The sequence below is a fragment of the Ylistrum balloti genome, unplaced genomic scaffold (genome assembly GCF_031769215.1).
Source record: "Ylistrum balloti isolate Yb309-2 unplaced genomic scaffold, AGI_CSIRO_Ybal_v1 Utg369754, whole genome shotgun sequence".
Taxonomy (NCBI): Eukaryota; Metazoa; Mollusca; class Bivalvia; order Pectinida; family Pectinidae; genus Ylistrum; species Ylistrum balloti.
The window spans coordinates 32,636-52,488 of NW_026781956.1; the positions used below are offsets into that span (position 1 = coordinate 32,636).

At 37.3% G+C, this 19,853-nt stretch overlaps 2 protein-coding genes across 2 annotated transcripts; one reads left to right on the forward strand and one right to left on the reverse strand.

Moving 5' to 3' along the window:
* Window positions 1-5,392: 5,392 nt before the first annotated feature.
* On the reverse strand, window positions 5,393-7,761 carry LOC132543394 (cholecystokinin receptor type A-like). The gene has a single exon (XM_060206887.1). The coding sequence runs from the start codon at window positions 7,560-7,562 to the stop codon at window positions 6,177-6,179; it is 1,386 nt and encodes a 461-aa protein (XP_060062870.1). The 5' UTR covers window positions 7,563-7,761; the 3' UTR covers window positions 5,393-6,176.
* Window positions 7,762-14,739: 6,978 nt separating this feature from the next.
* LOC132543399 (coiled-coil domain-containing protein 167-like) lies at window positions 14,740-18,840 on the forward strand. The gene is made up of 4 exons (XM_060206899.1): window positions 14,740-14,953; window positions 15,814-15,911; window positions 17,036-17,088; window positions 18,707-18,840. The coding sequence occupies exons 1-4, from the start codon at window positions 14,933-14,935 to the stop codon at window positions 18,811-18,813; spliced, it is 279 nt and encodes a 92-aa protein (XP_060062882.1). The 5' UTR covers window positions 14,740-14,932; the 3' UTR covers window positions 18,814-18,840.
* The last annotated feature ends 1,013 nt before the right edge of the window (window positions 18,841-19,853 follow it).

Here is a 19,853-nt window from a genome sequence, read left to right on the forward strand (position 1 = left end):
CAAATATTTCGATGTATTTACAAAGTTCGATTTTTAATGATTTCAATTTGTAGAGATATAGGTGCAAAACTGCAATAGAAATCTGTCACGACCAATGACTTTAAGCTGTTATGAGTAATGCACCATGAATGAAAACTAACAATGATTGTTAAGTTTTATTCGTTTCTTCATGGACTGGGACAGGTCATGGACAACGGTTAATAATATGACAATGACAATATCCTGATTCAAAGTTTATGTTATGCTTGCCTTATTGCGTAATATGAAATATGAACGCAATCAGGAGCGGGGGGCAGGGAGGGAGTAGGAGAACTTCGTGAAGGATTGGTTACTGCCGGTGTCAAAATACACTGAAGACCACTATGTAATTACATTCATATATTAACTCCCGGATGATCAGCGTGTCACGACACCACTAGGTTTACATCACCATCTCATGACCACGTGTCCGTCTGAAAGGAAGCCCCCCTGAAAACTGTCAGGGCTGTACGTATACCCATTGCCCGAGGTCATTCAGTAACGAAACTGTGTTAATTATTAATCACTAGGAAAGCAAATATGTGAACACAACATATTAACATATATCATATTAAGACAAGATATGAATATTATGGACGAATCCTATTACACACGACAAAATAAACAAATCAATTCAGAGTTGGTGTAAACGGGGCGTATCATTGCTGACATGACATCACAATTAAGTGACAAACCTCGGGGATCAGCTACAAATTATTTCTTTACAAGTGATACTTCTACTTTACTGTTGATGTAAATCTGATGACAATTCAGAAAGACTTCGCATATTTTTAATCTAATTGTTTTTATACCTTTTGTGTTTATCATCGTCGTATTTGACTCGATACCAAAATGAATGGTTTGCAGTGATACGTGAAGAGATTGAAATGTATCACCAATCTTCTGGTCAATGTCACCAACTACACAACATATCGAGATGTATCTGACGGTCACCAAATAGGCCTGATATTGAGGCGAACCTAATGGTTCCAAACTACACTAGTCACTTAGATATATCTAATGGTCACCAACTATACCGGACATTGTGACGTATCTAACTGTCACCAACAACACCGGGCATTGTGACGTATTTAATGGTCACCAACTATACCGGGCATTGTGACGTATCTAATGGTCACCAACTACACCGGACATGGTGACGTATCTAACGGTCACCAACTACACCGGACATGGTGACGTATCTAACGGTCACCAACTATACCGGGCATTGTGACGTATCTTACGGTCACCAACTACACCGGCTCCAGATATTAAGATGTATGTTATGGTCAACAAGTACTCCAGACATAAAGATGTATCTTATGGTCACCAAGTGACCAAGATATTAAGATTTTATCTAATGGTCACCAAGTATATACTGATTCCGGTAACCAAATGTTGTGCTTTGTGAATGTCGTGCACGTGTTTCAAATTCGTTACCTGTTGTCACGTGGTGTGTCGTTATCTTTTGTATACGGTGTGTAGTCCTAATATTACATACCGTCACCTCATTTTCTTTATATGAAAAGTGTCATTCAGTTCTCGTGTGTAGTCGTAATATTACATACCGTCACCTCATTGCCTTTATAAGGAAAGTGTCAGTTAGTTCTCGTGTGTAGTCATAATATTACATACCGTCACCTCATTGCCTTTATAAGGAAAGTGTCATTTAGTTCTCGTGTGTAGTCATAATATTTATACCGTCACCTCATTGCCTTTATAAGGAAAGTGTCATTCAGTTATCCTGTGTAGTCATAATATTACATACCGGAACTCATTGCCTTTATAAGGAAAGTGTTATTTAGTTCTCGTGTGTAGTCATAATATTATATACCGGAACTCATTGTCTTTATAAGGAAAGTGTTATTTAGTTCCCGGGTGTAACCGTAATATCTATACTGTTATCTCGTTGTCACGTTGTGACAGTGCCGTTCAGTCCCGGTGTCTGGTAATTTATTTGTTAACATATGACGTAGTTTGGAGCACTTAAATTGTTTCTTGGCTATTTTTAGAAATAAGTATCTAAATAAGTATTTCCAGTATCCTTAATGTATTCTGGTACACACTCTTTTGGTAAAAGTTTTGGTGCAGATTTTTTCGGTGTTTACGGTTCAATATGACGTGATAATGTCCTAATTTTTACCATGAATGTTCCTATTGGGTATAATAATAGTGTTATAAATTCAAATTGTAAAAAGAAAATCAAGGTTTTGCATGTTTGGGACTTTTTTTGGTAAAGTTTTGGTGTGAGTTTCTTCAGTGATCTACACTCCAGTCATATGATACATGTTCAGAAGTTTAACATGAATGTTCCTCTGGGGTCTACAATTCGGGAAAATAATTTATCAATTCATACATGACACTGGTATTTTACACGTCAAAACAAACTGGTTTATTAATATGGTCGACGGACATAATTATACACCCTTTTGCGGTGCTCTTCTCACCAACTACGACAGCATTCTTGTTATCAGATATACTCGAACAGTATTATTATCTACAAATAATCAGTGCGTGTTTTGACCCACCATCAGATGGTAGGTTGTTTAAATCGTTCCTCGTACCTGGTCTGGTCCATTAGTAAACAGTTCTTGTTATAACTATTTATGAGGAGTAACTGAAGCATATTTCTGAAACTTAATGTTTAGGATTCTATCACTAGTTGTCTCCATATAATTTTGAGACTGATCATGAAAATAAACGGCAGATAGGATGCCATCTTGGCTTTTGGCGGTTGGAGTTTATCACCATTTCTTGGGAAGTACTTCTTAAAGGATATTTCTCAAACTTGATGTATACAGTCTCCACTGTGCCTTATTATGCTCATTCAGTTTAAAGACTAATCGGGAAAAGTAAATATAGAAATTTGTTATCAATATATCTTGAAGCACTGATTGGGCTTTTCTCGAATTTCCTTTAGGCTTCCACTTGTCCTTAGTAAGTGTCTCTTTAAAAAGAATTATTGTGTGTGTTTTTTTACTTCTTTTATTTCAGTGAAGTATACACTGACCATGAGGGTTCCAAGATTCTTCGTACTGCTTGGTTGTTCAGCAGCTGTTCTCGTTTACGTTCTAGAAGTACGACGCTTTGAGAGAATTAAAATGGATAATGGGACTTCCGGAAACCACAACGACATTTCGGTATACCGGGAGACGATAAAATATTCTAACGTTTCTGTTCGGTTTGAGACAGGTGTTGTATCACGTGGTGTTGCGGCCAATGTTGTGTCACGTGGTGATGTAGCCTGTGGTTTATCACGTGGGATCGTAAATGGCATTGTCAGTGTATCGAAGAAGCAGAATCTAATTCACAGTGGTGGTATTATCACGTGGTCTCCAGGGACGGTCGGATGGACTAAATCGGTCGACCATTGTGATGTTGGTAAAGAATTCGTGTTGGGACATTTAAAAAGTCCGATTGATACGCCTATATATGTGTAAAACAAGAGCATTGACGAGGTCGTGTCCGGGTCCATATTGGATGTAGGTATATGGGAGAAAGAACTGGTGGAGATGTTACGTGGCTACCTGAGTAGGGACCCCGATTTAGTCCTTTAAGATAATGTTGGGACCTTCTCTCTGATGGCAGCAATTTGGGACGGGCAGTTTTCTCTATCGACTGTCTCACCGGAAATGCTCAGAGACTGTGTTACTCTGTTTTAGCTGGTAATTTGTTAAAACAAGTAACAATTATACACAACGCCATGTCAAACAAGCGGGAAAATGTGACGTTTGGTGGATATAGAGGTAACATTGGGGCCACGTATGTAAAAAAAGGTAGATAACTCCAGTACAGTACACCAGGATGTGATGATGTCCATTCTGTTAGATAATTTGTTAGGTATAAATCCGTTCAAGAAGGTCATGATAAAGATAGACGTGGAAGTATTCGAAGCCAATGTCTTTCGAGGAGAAGAACAATTCTTCTCTTAGGTACAGATTGATTATCTCTTAATGGAATTCAAATATCATCGTGGCAGAAACAGTGGACAATTCATAGTAGATTTCTTACACAAACATAATTTGGTTCCGATGTTGGAAGCCGGAATTGTTCGGAAGCCATCATCACCTCAAGGGACTATGAATTGGCCTGAAGATGTATTATAGGTGAAAAAGGAATTAGAGCGTGTTTCCAATTGACCCGGGAGGGTATCATCATCCATGTGTGAACAATTTCCGTTTTGGGATGTTGAGACATCGTGGGCAGAATTGATTACAAGTACTTTAAGTGTCCTATAACAAAATGTACACTGCATTGTTGAACTTTGATTTTAAAGTCTAATAACATCACTCACAAGCACTTGATCTGACTGCAGTTCAAATTAACTTTAAGCAAGTTACTAAGGATTCACATGAAATGTTTTTTTTATATTCATCTTATACATGTATATCACTTCATTTGATTAAACTGATGGCGGTTTAAACCTACTGTGTTTTAATATTTGTGGCAATGTATCATGATACTGACCACGATTTATTGATTTTAATGGAGGATGGCAGTGTAGGTGTGTCTTTCATCAATTTGATGACAGTTTCTATTTAAAACGCAAATTAGAAAAAAAGTAGATAGTTATTGATTTGTATAATACAAAGTTTTATTAATCAAGTTTTTTTCTCTAAATTTCACAACCTTGTCCCTGTTGAAATATATAACGCGCCAGAAGCTACTCATCTGGGGAAATTTGTGTTTTTGAAAAAAAAAACCACCTCTTGGTTTTCAAGAAGGCAAGGTATTGTCAACAATCATGATCTCCTATCTGCTGATAACAGTCATTATATAGAGAATACATGTTCAGTGTCTGTTTTTGACGAGAGTGAAGAAAGACAAAAGTGACTCGCCACTTTTTTTCTTTCTCTCCAGAGTCAAATGAAGCTTATATTTTAAGATACTGACCATGTATTCCATTTTCCTGCAACATTGTTTGACAATCAGACCACCAAAACGTCAACAGTGTTGTTGTGCCATGGTTTTTACCTGACGTCGATGTTACGTCGGATGCTGGATGACGTATGTCAAAATAATTGCTTCGCGCGGAAATTTAGTTCCAAACTTTCAACGAATATGACTGTAATTTTATGGATTTTCGTAAATAAATTTGTTCATTACAAAATATTAAATATCTTATTTCAACAGTTGTTTATACTGTTAAATGTCACATTTAAGTAGATTCAGAAATAAATTTTGTCGAATTTACACACGTGCTGAAATACAACTGTTTTCCTTCACTGCTGAATGCAGCAAAATATATGTGGTAGATGTTTTCCGACAATGGCAGCGCTAGATGCAGAATAAAACAAATTTCGTCGGCTATCTTCATCCAGAGCACCACTGATACATTGTTTGAAGTTTTTAAGAAAAACAAACTGGAAAGAAATCAAATTCAACGTACAATTTATTACAAAAAATAAACAAATGAATCCAGCATTTGTACATTTTCCTTGTCCTTAGTAGTCCTTATCATGAATGGAAATTCCAAACGTTTAAAGAATCCGATTACGAAATGTAAAGATTCAGTTACGAGATATATGTAGAATACCGTAACGAGACGTGTGTAGGATCTATGCAAGAAATACGTGTAGGATCCAGTCAATAAATATGTTAAGGATCCAATGACGAGATGTTTGTAGAATCTAGTTACGAGGATGTGTGTAGGAAGTCACTAAATGAGAGTATTATTCAATCACGTGACATGTGTAGGATCCAGTCGCGAGTCACTAGATATGTGTTAAATGTGTGAGGAGATCTGTGTAAGATCCATTCAGAGCGGTATGATCTAGTCAGAAGATTTGTGTAGGCTTAGCTACAAGAGATGAACGGTCCAATCAGAAAATGTGAGAACGGTTCAGTTACACGTAATAAAACTGACGATTCCCAGTAACGACTGACTCTCTAATTATAAATTTCCAGTAATGAGCGACTCTCTGATGATAAATTCCCAGTAATGACTGACTCGTTGATGATAAATTCCCAGTAATGAGCGACTCTCTGATGATAAATTCCCAGTAATGACCGACTCTCTGATGATAAATTCCCAGTAATGACTGACTCTCTGATGATAAATTCCCAGTAATGACTGACTCTCTGATGATAAATTCCTGATTGGGATAGTAAATCCAGCTTTTTCTAGTCACTGTAATAATTGCTGGTTTTACAGGTCGTTAACGTTTTGAAATACGTTTTTTTCGTTTGACCAAACGTGGGCATAGAAGTCGTTTTGCTTTAGAGCGGAACCTGCTGTCGAAAAGTCCGTAAATAAAGGGATTTGTGACGTGATTGAGGAGGTACATACGGTACAGGAAATAGCAAACCTGAAGTCGTGATTCTGATAATAAACCCCAAAAATCGGGTTCAAACGACTCTAGCAACATAAGCACCACACGTGGAATGTAAGACACGACGAAGATCAGCGTGATTGTCATGAACATGTACGTACAGCGATGTACACGAAAGTGGTTGTAAACTCGCTCTCGTTGAAGTTTTTCACGTATATTACCGATGTTTTCACGTAAAACATCGAATGATCGCCTTTTGAAGCTTTTTTCTTCTTTCTTGTCTCTTATCTTTGTTTCTTTTGTATTATTTTGATCAATATCCCCACCGTCATCTATTGATTGTTCATCCATATCAGGTTCCGGAAATGGTAGTTGGGATTCTAGATCCGTTTCCGGTGTTGTTGGGTAACTATTCGAACTTTGACCTTCTGTCGAAGGTGACGCCGTAGAACAATCTTTTCGCATCGTCACTTTGCCTTCAGAATCATCACACGACGTAGATGTGTTAGACTTGTTTGAATGCTTTTTTTTAATGCGCGGCTTTGTTTTCTTATTCATTGATTTTTTTCTGTGACGAAGAAATTGATAATATATCACTCGTGCTATGAGACCATATAGGACAGCCATTGTTATAACCCCCACGATCGCTGTAGCACATAAAATGACATTATAAATAATGATACCCTGTGCGAGATACTCATTGTCATCACGCTTGCCGCACCTGACTCCAGTCATGTTGACCAAAGAATAGGATTGGATCTCACCGTAGAACAACACAGATGGGGCAGATATGAAACACGCACTCGTCACTGTTACTATTAGGGCTATTTTCTTCCATGTAGAAGTCATCTGAGCTTCAAAAGGTTTGCACACCTTCAGATATCTCTGCAAACCAATCACTAGCAACAACAGACCTGAAGCTATGGTGGTTGCCTCGCTGAAAAACCACAGTGTTTTGCACAACGCATTTCCATAGTATTTCAGGGGTAGAATATTCAACGACATTGCGAAACTGTCTCCAATAGAGCAAGCGAGTACGTCCAGGAATGCTAGGAATGGTATGAAGAAACGATTGTCACGTTTTGTCTTGAGCTTAAAAGAGTAGACATATATGACCAGAAGGTTACCAAACAGCCCCACCAACAGATAGAGAGCGAGGACAACGTTGTTAGGGATAAGTAGACGAGCCAGGTATGTATTATAATTCTCAGTTCTATTGTTGTCGTTACCGGATCCGGCAAATACTGGAGGTATCAATGTGGTCATCTTCATACTCAGGCAGATCCAGCAAACACTGGTGGTATAAATGTGGTCATCTTCACACTAAGGCAGATCCAACAAACACAGGAGGTATCAATGTGGTCATCTTCACACTCAGGCAGATCCAACAAACACTGGAGGTATAAATGTGGTCATCTTCACACTAAGGCAGATCCAACAAACACTGGTGGTATAAATGTGGTCATCTTAACACTCAGGCTGAATAAGACTTTTCCATTTTGTCGATATACATTTCTGTGAACAAGACATGAAAACACTATGAATGTAAAGAACACAACAAACACGGCTTCCGGTACAGTCATAATGGATTACCGGAAATCTATCTCCGGCGACCGTCATTCATCCAGTGAATATGGCACAATGTGTGTACACATAGGTCGTGACAACTGCTGTATACCAATTTGTGCAGCAGATATTTTCTTGGTTACTTATGATAGGCATATGGCAGGTAACGATGGTAAAGAGGACAACGATCCTGCAATTGTTGCCAAGGTGTGTTTAGATATATTGTTATTTTGAAACGTCTAGGTCACATGGAAACAAAATCTATAACAGAATTCGATCGCTCGTGGAGTTGGAAAAGAAGGGGAGATTGTGAAATGTCTACGACAGCAACCAAAAAGTGCCGCTACGGAATACACTAATCAAGGTCGAAAAAATAAATATTAAATATTTCGAATGTTTATGTTAATGATCGTAGCGACTATACAAGTACTAATATGAGTACATCATAACTAAGTTCGATGATCTGACCGCCGGGGGCATCGTACCAAGTTCAGTTGGCGAAATATACTATGTCAGATTCTAAATCATGTCGTTTGCTTCCCTAGTAGTCGCCATTTTTTTGTAACTACCTTATCCACGCCATCATTGCTAAGCTTCTAAACGACTAGGCAGTTTCAATCTCTGGTTCAATTCTAAGTATTGATAACACTAGAAAGCTGTCGGCTACCTTCTTTCTTACGTATCAAGCTGCATACCTGATTATTTATCATGAGAATAACCGCTCGTGTACTGTGGAGCAAACAGTCAATAAAATGGCGGAGCCGTAACTGTATATATTTTTAACCAAGGAACCGTGCCTTGGCTCTCGATCTTGTCAACAATGTTAACTAATGATGGTACGATGAAAGATATAAAATCTACAACCAAAAGCAATTACTGCAACACTAAAACGAAGCTAATTTATCTGAATGTTGTTACCATTTAAATTAGTGTTTGTCAGTATACGTTACTTATTCAATCAAAATCACTGGTTTCAAACATAAAAAAAAGATCACATTAAGATATGAAGTCTAACTACCGGTTGCCTTGTATTTTGTGGGTATTTCTTGACAAGATTATATTATCTGACCACACAGGGACATTGTACGCGTAAATATACGCTATATATTCCAATCAAATTTGTCAGGAATTACCTCCCTTTAACAAATGTTAAGTTAACGTTTCAGTCAATACTAATAAATTATTGAGGGTAAGTCGAGTTTTATCCAAATCAATATTACCAGAATATACTATTTATCAATTCAAATGGATATAAAGTAATTTCTTTAAATATATAGCAATTTGCTTAATGATACTTAAATAAATAGTGAAATAATGCAAATACATTTGTATCTAAATATGTGATATCCATTGCGTACTTTGATACATTTCATTTTGAAAAAAGACTTAAACGCATATATGTTGTTCTTCTAAATATAAATATAAACATAATCTATTTTACCACAAAAAGCAAAACAAGGTACTAGCTCATATTAGTCAACCTTACTGGCCCGATGAAGTTTTTTTGTGGGAGGTAACCAGAGTACCCGCAGAAAGCCCATGTGGTCTAAGGTTAGCACTGCGCCAACAGTCTGCAATGAACAGCAAGGCAGTTACGGCAATATTTCTAATACAGTAATAAACATGTAATAATGATAATACTGGACGCAGGCATTATGCCTATATATCCAGATCGCAAACGCTTACCTCAGTTCAACTGATGACATCCCGATAAGTAAGTTTATCAGCATTTCTCTCGAGGTAAAGGCGCATTCTGGCTAGCCCCAGTGTTTGTCCAATCAGGATTCAAATATTGTGACTGTTGATGACGTAGCCATGTCATTTGAAGTGAGTTTCAATGATAAACGATCGGTTTACTAAAATATTTCTTTAAGTTACATTTGATTTTCTTCGTCGGAGTGTGCCCTCTTATTCTTTTGTTATTATTTCGGATAAAAATCCTCCTGCTACAACATGAATAGATCCTACATGTTCTGATAATTTCTAAATGCCCAGTCGGTTTTCGTAGCTTAGATCTTTCATTCTCGTTAGTTTTTCGATGTTATTCTCTCTACATTTCCTGTTTCATTTACATGTCTTGGTCCACCGCTGGTGAGCTATTAATCCCCGAGGTTTTCTTTAACCTACATGCTACGTTTTGATTAATTCAAATTCAAATATACACATGTAATTGAGGCATTTCAAAAATGATCATATGTATAAAAAATCACGACTGTGTTCTGTGGCTAGTTCACCTCCCATTCAGATGATGATATTGCCTTCCAATACTTGGGATTTTCGTCAGTCGACTCCAGGGTTTAGCAATTAGGCCCTTAGCATCACCGACGAGTTGTAGAAGGACGTAACAGCTGTATCACTATAATCAGTTTCTTTATTTCCTTTCAAATTGAAGATACACAGAAGAATTTGTTTTACATATAAGATTTTGATAATGATAACTAATGATCTACTATATATCACGTGCACATTATCACTAGCAATAGTCTACAAACAAACATACATGCAATTATTTCATGATCATCAGACTTTGACAGGTCAAATACATAATAATATCCATGTAAATAAAGAGATGAAAGAAATATACGCAAAACAGCTTCACTACTGCAATATAATTAGATAGGCACAGGAATAACCCCCATTTACGTTAAACTTATCGGTACAAGTATTGTCATAATTCTATGCCTTCAGTAATGAATCAATTTTTAAGATGGTACTTCTGTAATAGAAAAGTTACATTATGTGTGGTCAAAAGCAGCCGACACATTAAGGTTTCATACGGGATACAAAACTACATTAATTTATCAATATGTGTGTACAAGTGTATACATAGTGTAGTCTTCATCATCGGTCATGCGTTTTTAACATGTTCGGTTTCCTTCATTCGTAGAAATGTTACATAGCTGATGTCTATTATTACCGACCCAAATACCAAGAAACTGTTAACTACAAACAAAATACTGTTGACTGTCACGTCCACCACAAAACAACGAACTGTTGACTGTCACGTCCACCACAAAACAACGAACTGTTGACTGTCACGTCCACCACAAAACAACGAACTGTTGACTGTCACGTCCACCACAAAACAACGAACTGTTGACTGTCACGTCCACCACAAAACAACGAACTGTTGACTGTCACGTCCACCACAAAACAACGAACTGTTGACTGTCACGTCCACCACAAAACAACGAACTGTTGACTGTCACGTCCACCACAAAACAACGAACTGTTGACTGTCACGTCCACCACAAAACAACGAACTGTTGACTGTCACGTCCACCACCAAACAACGAACTGTTGACTGTCACGTCCACCACAAAACAACGAACTGTTGACTGTCACGTCCACCACAAAACAACGAACTGTTGACTGTCACGTCCACCACAAAACAACGAACTGTTGACTGTCACGTCCACCACAAAACAACGAACTGTTGACTGTCACGTCCACCACAAAACAACGAACTGTTGACTGTCACGTCCACCACAAAACAACGAACTGTTGACTGTCACGTCCACCACAAAACAACGAACTGTTGACTGTCACGTCCACCACAAAACAACGAACTGTTGACTGTCACGTCCACCACAAAACAACGAACTGTTGACTGTCACGTCCACCACAAAACAACGAACTGTTGACTGTCACGTCCACCACAAAACAACGGACTGTTGACTGTCACGTCTACCACAAAACAACGAACTGTTGACTGTCACGTCCACCACAAAACAACGAACTGTTGACTGTCACGTCCACCACAAAACAACGAACTGTTGACTGTCACGTCCACCACAAAACAACGAACTGTTGACTGTCACGTCCACCACAAAACAACGAACTGTTGACTGTCACGTCCACCACAAAACAACGAACTGTTGACTGTCACGTCCACCACAAAACAACGAACTGTTGACTGTCACGTCCACCACAAAACAACGAACTGTTGACTGTCACGTCCACCACAAAACAACGAACTGTTGACTGTCACGTCCACCACAAAACAACGAACTGTTGACTGTCACGTCCACCACAAAACAACGAACTGTTGACTGTCACGTCCACCACAAAACAACGAACTGTTGACTGTCACGTCCACCACAAAACAACGAACTGTTGACTGTCACGTCCACCACAAACAAAACGTCCACCACGAACTGTTGACTGTCACGTCCACCACCAAACAACGAACTGTTGACTGTCACGTCCACCACAAAACAACGAACTGTTGACTGTCACGTCCACCACAAAACAACGAACTGTTGACTGTCACGTCCACCACAAAACAACGAACTGTTGACTGTCACGTCCACCACAAAACAACGAACTGTTGACTGTCACGTCCACCACCAAACAACGAACTGTTGACTGTCACGTCCACCACAAAACAACGAACTGTTCACTGTTGACTGTTGACTGCCAACTCTACCACAAAACAACGAACTGTTGACTGTCACGTCCACCACAAAACAACGAACTGTTGACTGTCACGTCCACCACAAAACAACGAACTGTTGACTGTCACGTCCACCACAAAACAACGTACTGTTGACTGTCACGTCTACCACAAAACAACGTACTGTTGACTGTCACGTCTACCACAAAACAACGAACTGTTGACTGTCACGTCTACCACAAAACAACGGACTGTTGACTGTCACGTCTACCACAAACAACGGACTGTTGACTGTCACGTCTACCACAAAACAACGGACTGTTGACTGTCACGTCTACCACCAAACAACGAACTGTTGACTGTCACGTCCACCACAAAACAACGAACTGTTGACTGTCACGTCCACCACAAAACAACGAAATATTGACTGTCACGTCCACCACAAAACAACGGACTGTTGACTGTCACGTCTACCACAAAACAACGGACTGTTGACTGTCACGTCTACCACAAAACAACGAACTGTTGACTGTCACGTCTACCACAAAACAACGGACTGTTGACTGTCACGTCTACCACAAAACAACGGACTGTTGACTGTCACGTCTACCACAAAACAACGGACTGTTGACTGTCACGTCTACCACAAAACAACCACAAAACAACGAACTGTTGACTCACGTCTACCACAAAACAACGAACTGTTGACTGTATAGATATATCATCATGTTGATATATTGTTCATTTTCAAATTACGCTGGTTAATTTATGACAGGGCTCTGCTGTATAGGTTAGGAAGTGTTCTCTTTTGTTGAAAGATTTTACTTTTTAGATATTTAGTTCGTGATTTTGATAACAGCTAAAATACAAGTGTTGATAAGTCTTGCATGTGGTGTTAAAAGTATAAATTCTAGAATGGACTATTGTCAAATGCCAGGAGGATGTTTACCGTGGCTATGCAGTTTCCCCATCCTAGGTAGCCAAGGCTTGCTAAAGTGAACTGTGAAGTTTTTATACCATTAAAGAATATGCCATAACATGAGATACTTGCAAGTATGTCGAGAAAGCTGACAAATTGTTCAGGCAGTGTATGTGTGTGAGTATGGAAACCTATAGAGATCGGGTAATTTTGTAAATGATTTGAATAAAACGATAGTCTTGAGTACTTTCAAAATTTCCCCTAAATGTTATATTTTGATTCTGGTAGAAAATGTAGTGTAGATATTAGACGAAATCACACATCACATGTACCATAGAAATTAAACTTATCTTAAATCACACATCACGTGTATCATTGATATAAGACGTATTTCATATCACACATCACGTGTATCATGGATACAAGACGTATTTCATATCACACATCACGTGTATCATGGATATAAGACGTATTTGAAATCACACATCACATGTACCATAGAAATTAAACTTATCTTAAATCACACATCACGTGTATCATGGATATAAGACGTATTTCATATCACACATCACGTGTATCATGGATATAAGACGTATTTGAAATCACACATCACATGTACCATAGAAATTAAACTTATCTTAAATCACACATCACGTGTATCATGGATATAAGACGTATTTCATATCACACATCACGTGTATCATGGATATAAGACGTATTTGAAATCACACATCACGTGTATCATGGATATAAGACGTATTTCATATCACACATCACGTGTATCATGGATATAAGACGTATTTGAAATCACACATCACATGTACCATAGAAATTAAACTTATCTTAAATCACACATCACGTGTATCATGGATATAAGACGTATTTCATATCACACATCACGTGTATCATGGATATAAGACGTATTTGAAATCACACATCACGTGTATCATGGATATAAGACGTATTTGAAATCACACATCACGTGTATCATGGATATAAGACGTATTTCATACCACACATCACGTATATCATGGATATAAGACGTATTTGAAATCCCACATCACGTGTATCATGGATGTTAGACGTATTTGAAATCACACATCACGTGAATCATGAATATTAGACATATTTGATATCCTGCATCACTTGTATCGTCATGGAATGTGATTTTGAGGTATTTTTTCTCCCTTTTGCTTCTTTATGCAATTTATTAATTTTTATTTTTGTCATGTTCCTCTGTTCTGCATGTCCAATTACAAAATGTGTGTTCATCAAATTTTAGAATTGGGGTCGGTATGTGATGGATATGGCTGTTAACTGGCGATGAAATTACGTCAAGATGAACTTAGCTTTGACTAATTAAAATTCCGGAACACACGCCCGTCTCCAGGTCGTCTTGTGTGTTGTTAAATATGTATATACGCCCTCGAAGCGATAACTTTCACAAAGAGAATAAAAAATGGAGGCAACAACGCGTATTTGTACCAAGTTAATCATCACACGTCTTCCTAGGACTCGTCAGTGATATCTTTTAGTCCGGTTTTAAATTGTGATACACACCGTACATATTTAGTTTACGTTCCTAGGGTGTGATTATCATCCTTTAAGTCACGACAACGCTTGAATACAAAGGTGGAATAGAAGCATGATTACGATCAAGGTGTAAATAAAGACAACGTGTCGAAATTGGGTTTCGGTAGGAACGTTTTTACAAATCGGCTGCCTATTCATGTAACGAACCAACTTTTGCATTACAACATAATGGCCACTGTTGCGACACAGGTGAGTTATACTTATATCCACTTATCCTGGACATATTTTACACATCAGCTGTTCAGTAACAGAGGGACATCTTAATCCCTCCGTGAGTCCCTAGGAGGAATCCCAGAAGGGATTATGGGACATCGGTGCCCCTCCCCTTCTAACCCTCACGCCCGGTCAATCATGTAGATATTCACATTTCTCATCAATTACAGTATAATAAATGTTACATATCATTTTCATTTTAGAGACAGAAATTTTCAGTTTTTGCCCATCCTTTTCTCTCATCTGAGACATGCTAAGTTGTAAATCATGGTCTTTGTGATTATCCAGCCCATACCTTAATAGAAAAATAGTACAGAAAACATATTTGATTAAAAACTACTTCTGACAAATAAACATGAAATGGTCTTACATAATGTGAACCGTTTTGAATTTGCACTGACTATGAATACCAATTGAAAGCAGCTGTATGCTTGGATAACTCTCCCTTACACCACAGCTAAGCCACATTGACTGTCCTCATTTCACATGTAACTCTCCCTTACACCACATTCTCCACCCGCATCGGCTTTCAAGCTTACAGAGAGAAAGTGAAGGGCAGTAACTCTGGGAGATCAGAATGTTACACCACAGCTAAATCAACATAAACTGTTCTCCTTTTACATATAAGTCTTCCTAACACCACAACTATATTTACATTGACTGTCCTCATTTCACATATAACTCTCTCCTCCTCACAGCCACGTCCACATTGACCGTCCTCTTTTCTCATATATCTCCCTTACATGGCAGCTATATCCATCTTATTGTCATCATTTAACTTATATGATTTATTTATCTATATTTTGATAATTCATGGCCTGATTTACACATCACAGATTGCTGCAGTCGAGGCTGAGATTCAGGGCTGTGAAGAAAGGCTGGATGTGATAGAGCGATCTCTGCGCCTCAGGGATGACTTGAATGACTCTGATAGGTAAGTGGAAGCCTCTCCATTGCCAAAGACAAAAGAACATGTCTATAGGGATGGAATACAGAGCCCTAACCAACCAGGAGTTGTAGGGTTTCAGGACTCTGATCCCCAGCCAAGTGTAACATCATGACAGCCTTGGTTCCAGATGTTTTCCTAACATTTGTATGTAAAGTTTATGTAGATTTCTTACTGTAACCTGATAATATTATTTTGAGGTGTTGTCTGTCTTTTAAATGTAAACTTTTGTTTGTCAGGTCATCGCCTTCTACTGTTTTTCTACTCATTGAAAGATTTCACGACATGTTGACATGAAGTTGTGTTATACTGAAAAACATTTCGATTTTGACCAATTTTTCATTAATTTAAACATGAATGTTTATATATACTTAAGCATTGCAAAAGACAAAAAAAAAACCAAATATAAAAATGATCAGCTTATTATTACTCACCAATTATATGTTAGAACAAGACCCATAGCCGCACAGCGGATATATGCACACCACTGGTAATCTTAATGTTGAAGTGAATAGGAAGAAAGATAATTTCCTGGATTGTTACATTTCTTGGGAAGAGACTTAATTATAAAATGGTCCCTTTAAGCAACTATTATGACTACCTATAGTCCTATGAAACAATCATTATCAGATGGCGGGTTTTTCAAATCGTCCTTCAGTCGTGGTCTGTCCATCTGTTTTTCAAAATTTTCTGTTATCTCTTCTTCAGGGGAAGTAATGAATGAATTATTCTTAAATTTCATATTCAGATTTCCCTTTCCCTAACCATGCTTTGTCCATTTTTGGACTAATTAGTAAAAATAAATTCCTGACAATTGGCCTTCTTGGATTTTGGTATTTATAGATTGATAGTGTAATTTCAGGAAAAGCACAGTATACACCTACCAGATCTTTGTTGGCATATATAGGCTTTCTTTTGTACCTCATTGCCCTTATTATTGTTAAGTGTGGATGACCGAGGACGGAAAAAGCAATCTATTGAAGACATAATAAAAAATATTGTTCATACAATGTGTCAAGATACCTTTGGCATCGCATGTTTCTAGATCTAAGTTTGGCATATCACTTTATTGAATTCTATTCATTATAGGATTAACTATATTGATGTTGTAGGAAGGAATTGAAAGAAGAAGCCAAGCGAGTCAACAAGACGCTGACAAATCATAGTAAGTGAAAATGACAAATCAGAAGTGTATTATCATTGCAGTCTTGATGGCCAATCAACACATAAAAGGTCATAAAGGTGTAGTAAGTAAGTACTGAGGATAACCACATACAACGCCTTATTACTACAGGTGATTATCCTATATTCCTTTTACTTTAGATATCAGAACAAGAAATTTACTGAATTTCAAGTTATAAACTCACTACATAGGTGTTTAGACATGTGTTAGAACTACACCTGAGGGATTCTGCTGCCTACAATTCTTCAAAATGAATCTTTTTTAATGTATTTTGTATGACATTGTTTCATGAACCAGTAACACAACATATTTTCACTTTAAAGCCTTTAGATGAACCACTGGCCAACAATAATGTTACTGACAATATATGTGTATTGGCTTTAAAAACTGTTCTCATTTTGGTTTTACTCCAGCATCAGTATCAATTTAACAATGTATAGAATTTATCTAACTCCATATCAGTATCAAATTAACAATGTATAGAATTTATCTAACTCCATATCAGTATCAAATTAACAATCTGTAGAATTTGTCTAAGTCCATATCAGTATCAAATTAACAATCTGTAGAATTTATCTAACTCCATATCAGTATCAAGTTAACAATGTATAGAATTTATCTAACTTCATATCAGTATCAAGTTAACAAACCTTTGTTGTATAGAATTTATTTAACTCCAGTATAATGAATATGTTTCTGCACTCATTATCAACACTTTGTCATTAATTAGGGAACGCCGTTATCTTAGATTGGGCATAATTTTGTTCACCATACTCAAGAAAATATTCATTGGCAACCCCATAGGATATATTGGAACACTTGACGAAACTAAACACAGGCAGTAGAAAAAGAAACTTTAATGAGTCAAAATTGCTGTATTATTTAAAAAATATTTTCATAACCATCTCTTGTTAACAGATATGTCATCAATAATGACAAAGAAGATAAACTGATCAATGGATTATATTGGGTTGGAAAATGTCAGTGTAAGGTAGTGCCACTAGCATCTGGTACAATTCTTGAGCCCGCCGTCTCATACAGACACTGTAAGGAATCAGATATTGTTTAATTTTCACAAAAGGAGAAATCAGGTTTGGTTGAAATTTTGGCACCGAATCTGAACGTGCCTGTTTTATACATTTTGTATCTCTTTTATAACATCAAGTATGTTATTGTGTGATTACACATAAAAATGCATGTAGATATATATATATATATATTGCCGTTCAGTGCAAATACACTGGCACATACCCGCTACGCCCCTCACACACGCAAACTCAGTCTTACACTGAACATAGGCATAGGTCTAACTCAAACGTTATGAAGATTTCCTTTTAATGAAAAGATGAAAATATATTGAAAATAATATTCCTCTAAAATAAACGTGTTTTCATCAGAGATGTAAATAGAAACTCTTTACGTATCAAGAATTTTAGTGACATCGCTAGTTTCTTATTCAGCTGCGAATTAGACATCCAGTATGTCAGTTCTTTGTTGTTTGTGAGGAGTGACATTGATCAGCTGTGCTGGCAGCTAGTAGGATTCTTTGAGACTTTAGGTTTTACCTTGGGTATTAGGTTTACCTTTTGGTTTTTTACAGAAAGTGAGCTGAAACAGTTGCGGAAGGAGAATTGGAAAAACATGTTGCTGTCCGTGTTATTGATGGGACTGGTATATCTGACCTACCATTACATTTGGGCTCCATAACGAGCAATAAAGTCAGTGTATAATTAATATCTTTCCTGTTTTGATTGTTTTTAAGTTTACTTTATTAAACGTTACCTTGATACAGTTTCAAGAGGACAGATGCCAAATGTGTTATAGCTAAAACGCTCCGAGTCATTATAACTGGTTCATAACCTGCTGGATGGAAGTGGTTTTCAATATTTAGCTTCGTTATGACCTGTACCACTTTCAAGATGGCTATCAAGACCGCCATGTTGAAAATCGTTTTAAAAGTAAAAGTCTTAAATAAAAGCCCCGAACAATCGAAAAAACTAAAACAGAACAAAAAAAGAAGAAGAAGGGAAAAAAAACCCAAACAAACAAAAACAACAAGATCACATTCTAGAAGCATGTAAAGATGTTTGACACCAATAAAGTACCTGTTCCGTTTGAAAAAAAAATCGATATTTGCCTGCTTTAAAGAGCAAAGCGGTCAAATATGTCCATTTTTTTTAATTATTAAATTTGGGTAAATAATGAAACAAATTAATTGTATTGATAATTTCTAATGGCTTGCTGGGATAAAGAAATGTTACCAGATCTAGATCGCAAATCCAATACACTGATGTTACAATAGATTATATTACATGTAGAATACTCCAAACCACTTCGTGGTTATATTCACGGAATAACAATGCAAGCACGTGATCATACTAATTTTTACACTCCGACCACTTCACTTTCATACCCGATTATAAAATGAAGGAACGCCCTAATTCTAAGGTAATCACGGCTTTCTGTTTTTTTTTCAAAGGGGAGATAACATTTCCTTTGAATTTCATGATTAAATGGAAACAAACTGTGTCCTTCTCTTGGTTGAAATGGCTCGTCTGAACATATAATAAAGACCATGATATGTCTTTCATTTTCACATGTTCACTTTTGTGTAGATGTATAAGAATTGGAAATCAATGACACGTCCCACTCCTCTACACATTTCGATCATGATCATCCTTCAACTGAAGTCTGATAAAGAAAGAAATATATTTTAAACGTCCAGTAAACAAATCCTGTAGTACAGC

Bases quoted from the DNA above. Each gene is read 5' to 3' on its own strand.
- LOC132543394 (XM_060206887.1), bottom strand. From the start codon at position 7,562: ATGAAGATGACCACATTGATACCTCCAGTATTTGCCGGATCCGGTAAC.
- LOC132543399 (XM_060206899.1), top strand. From the start codon at position 14,933: ATGGCCACTGTTGCGACACAG. The intron at 14,954-15,813 runs GTGAGTTATACT...TACACATCACAG, and splicing joins TGGCCACTGTTGCGACACAG to ATTGCTGCAGTCGAGGCTGA. The intron at 17,089-18,706 runs GTAAGTGAAAAT...GGTTTTTTACAG, and splicing joins CAAGACGCTGACAAATCATA to AAAGTGAGCTGAAACAGTTG.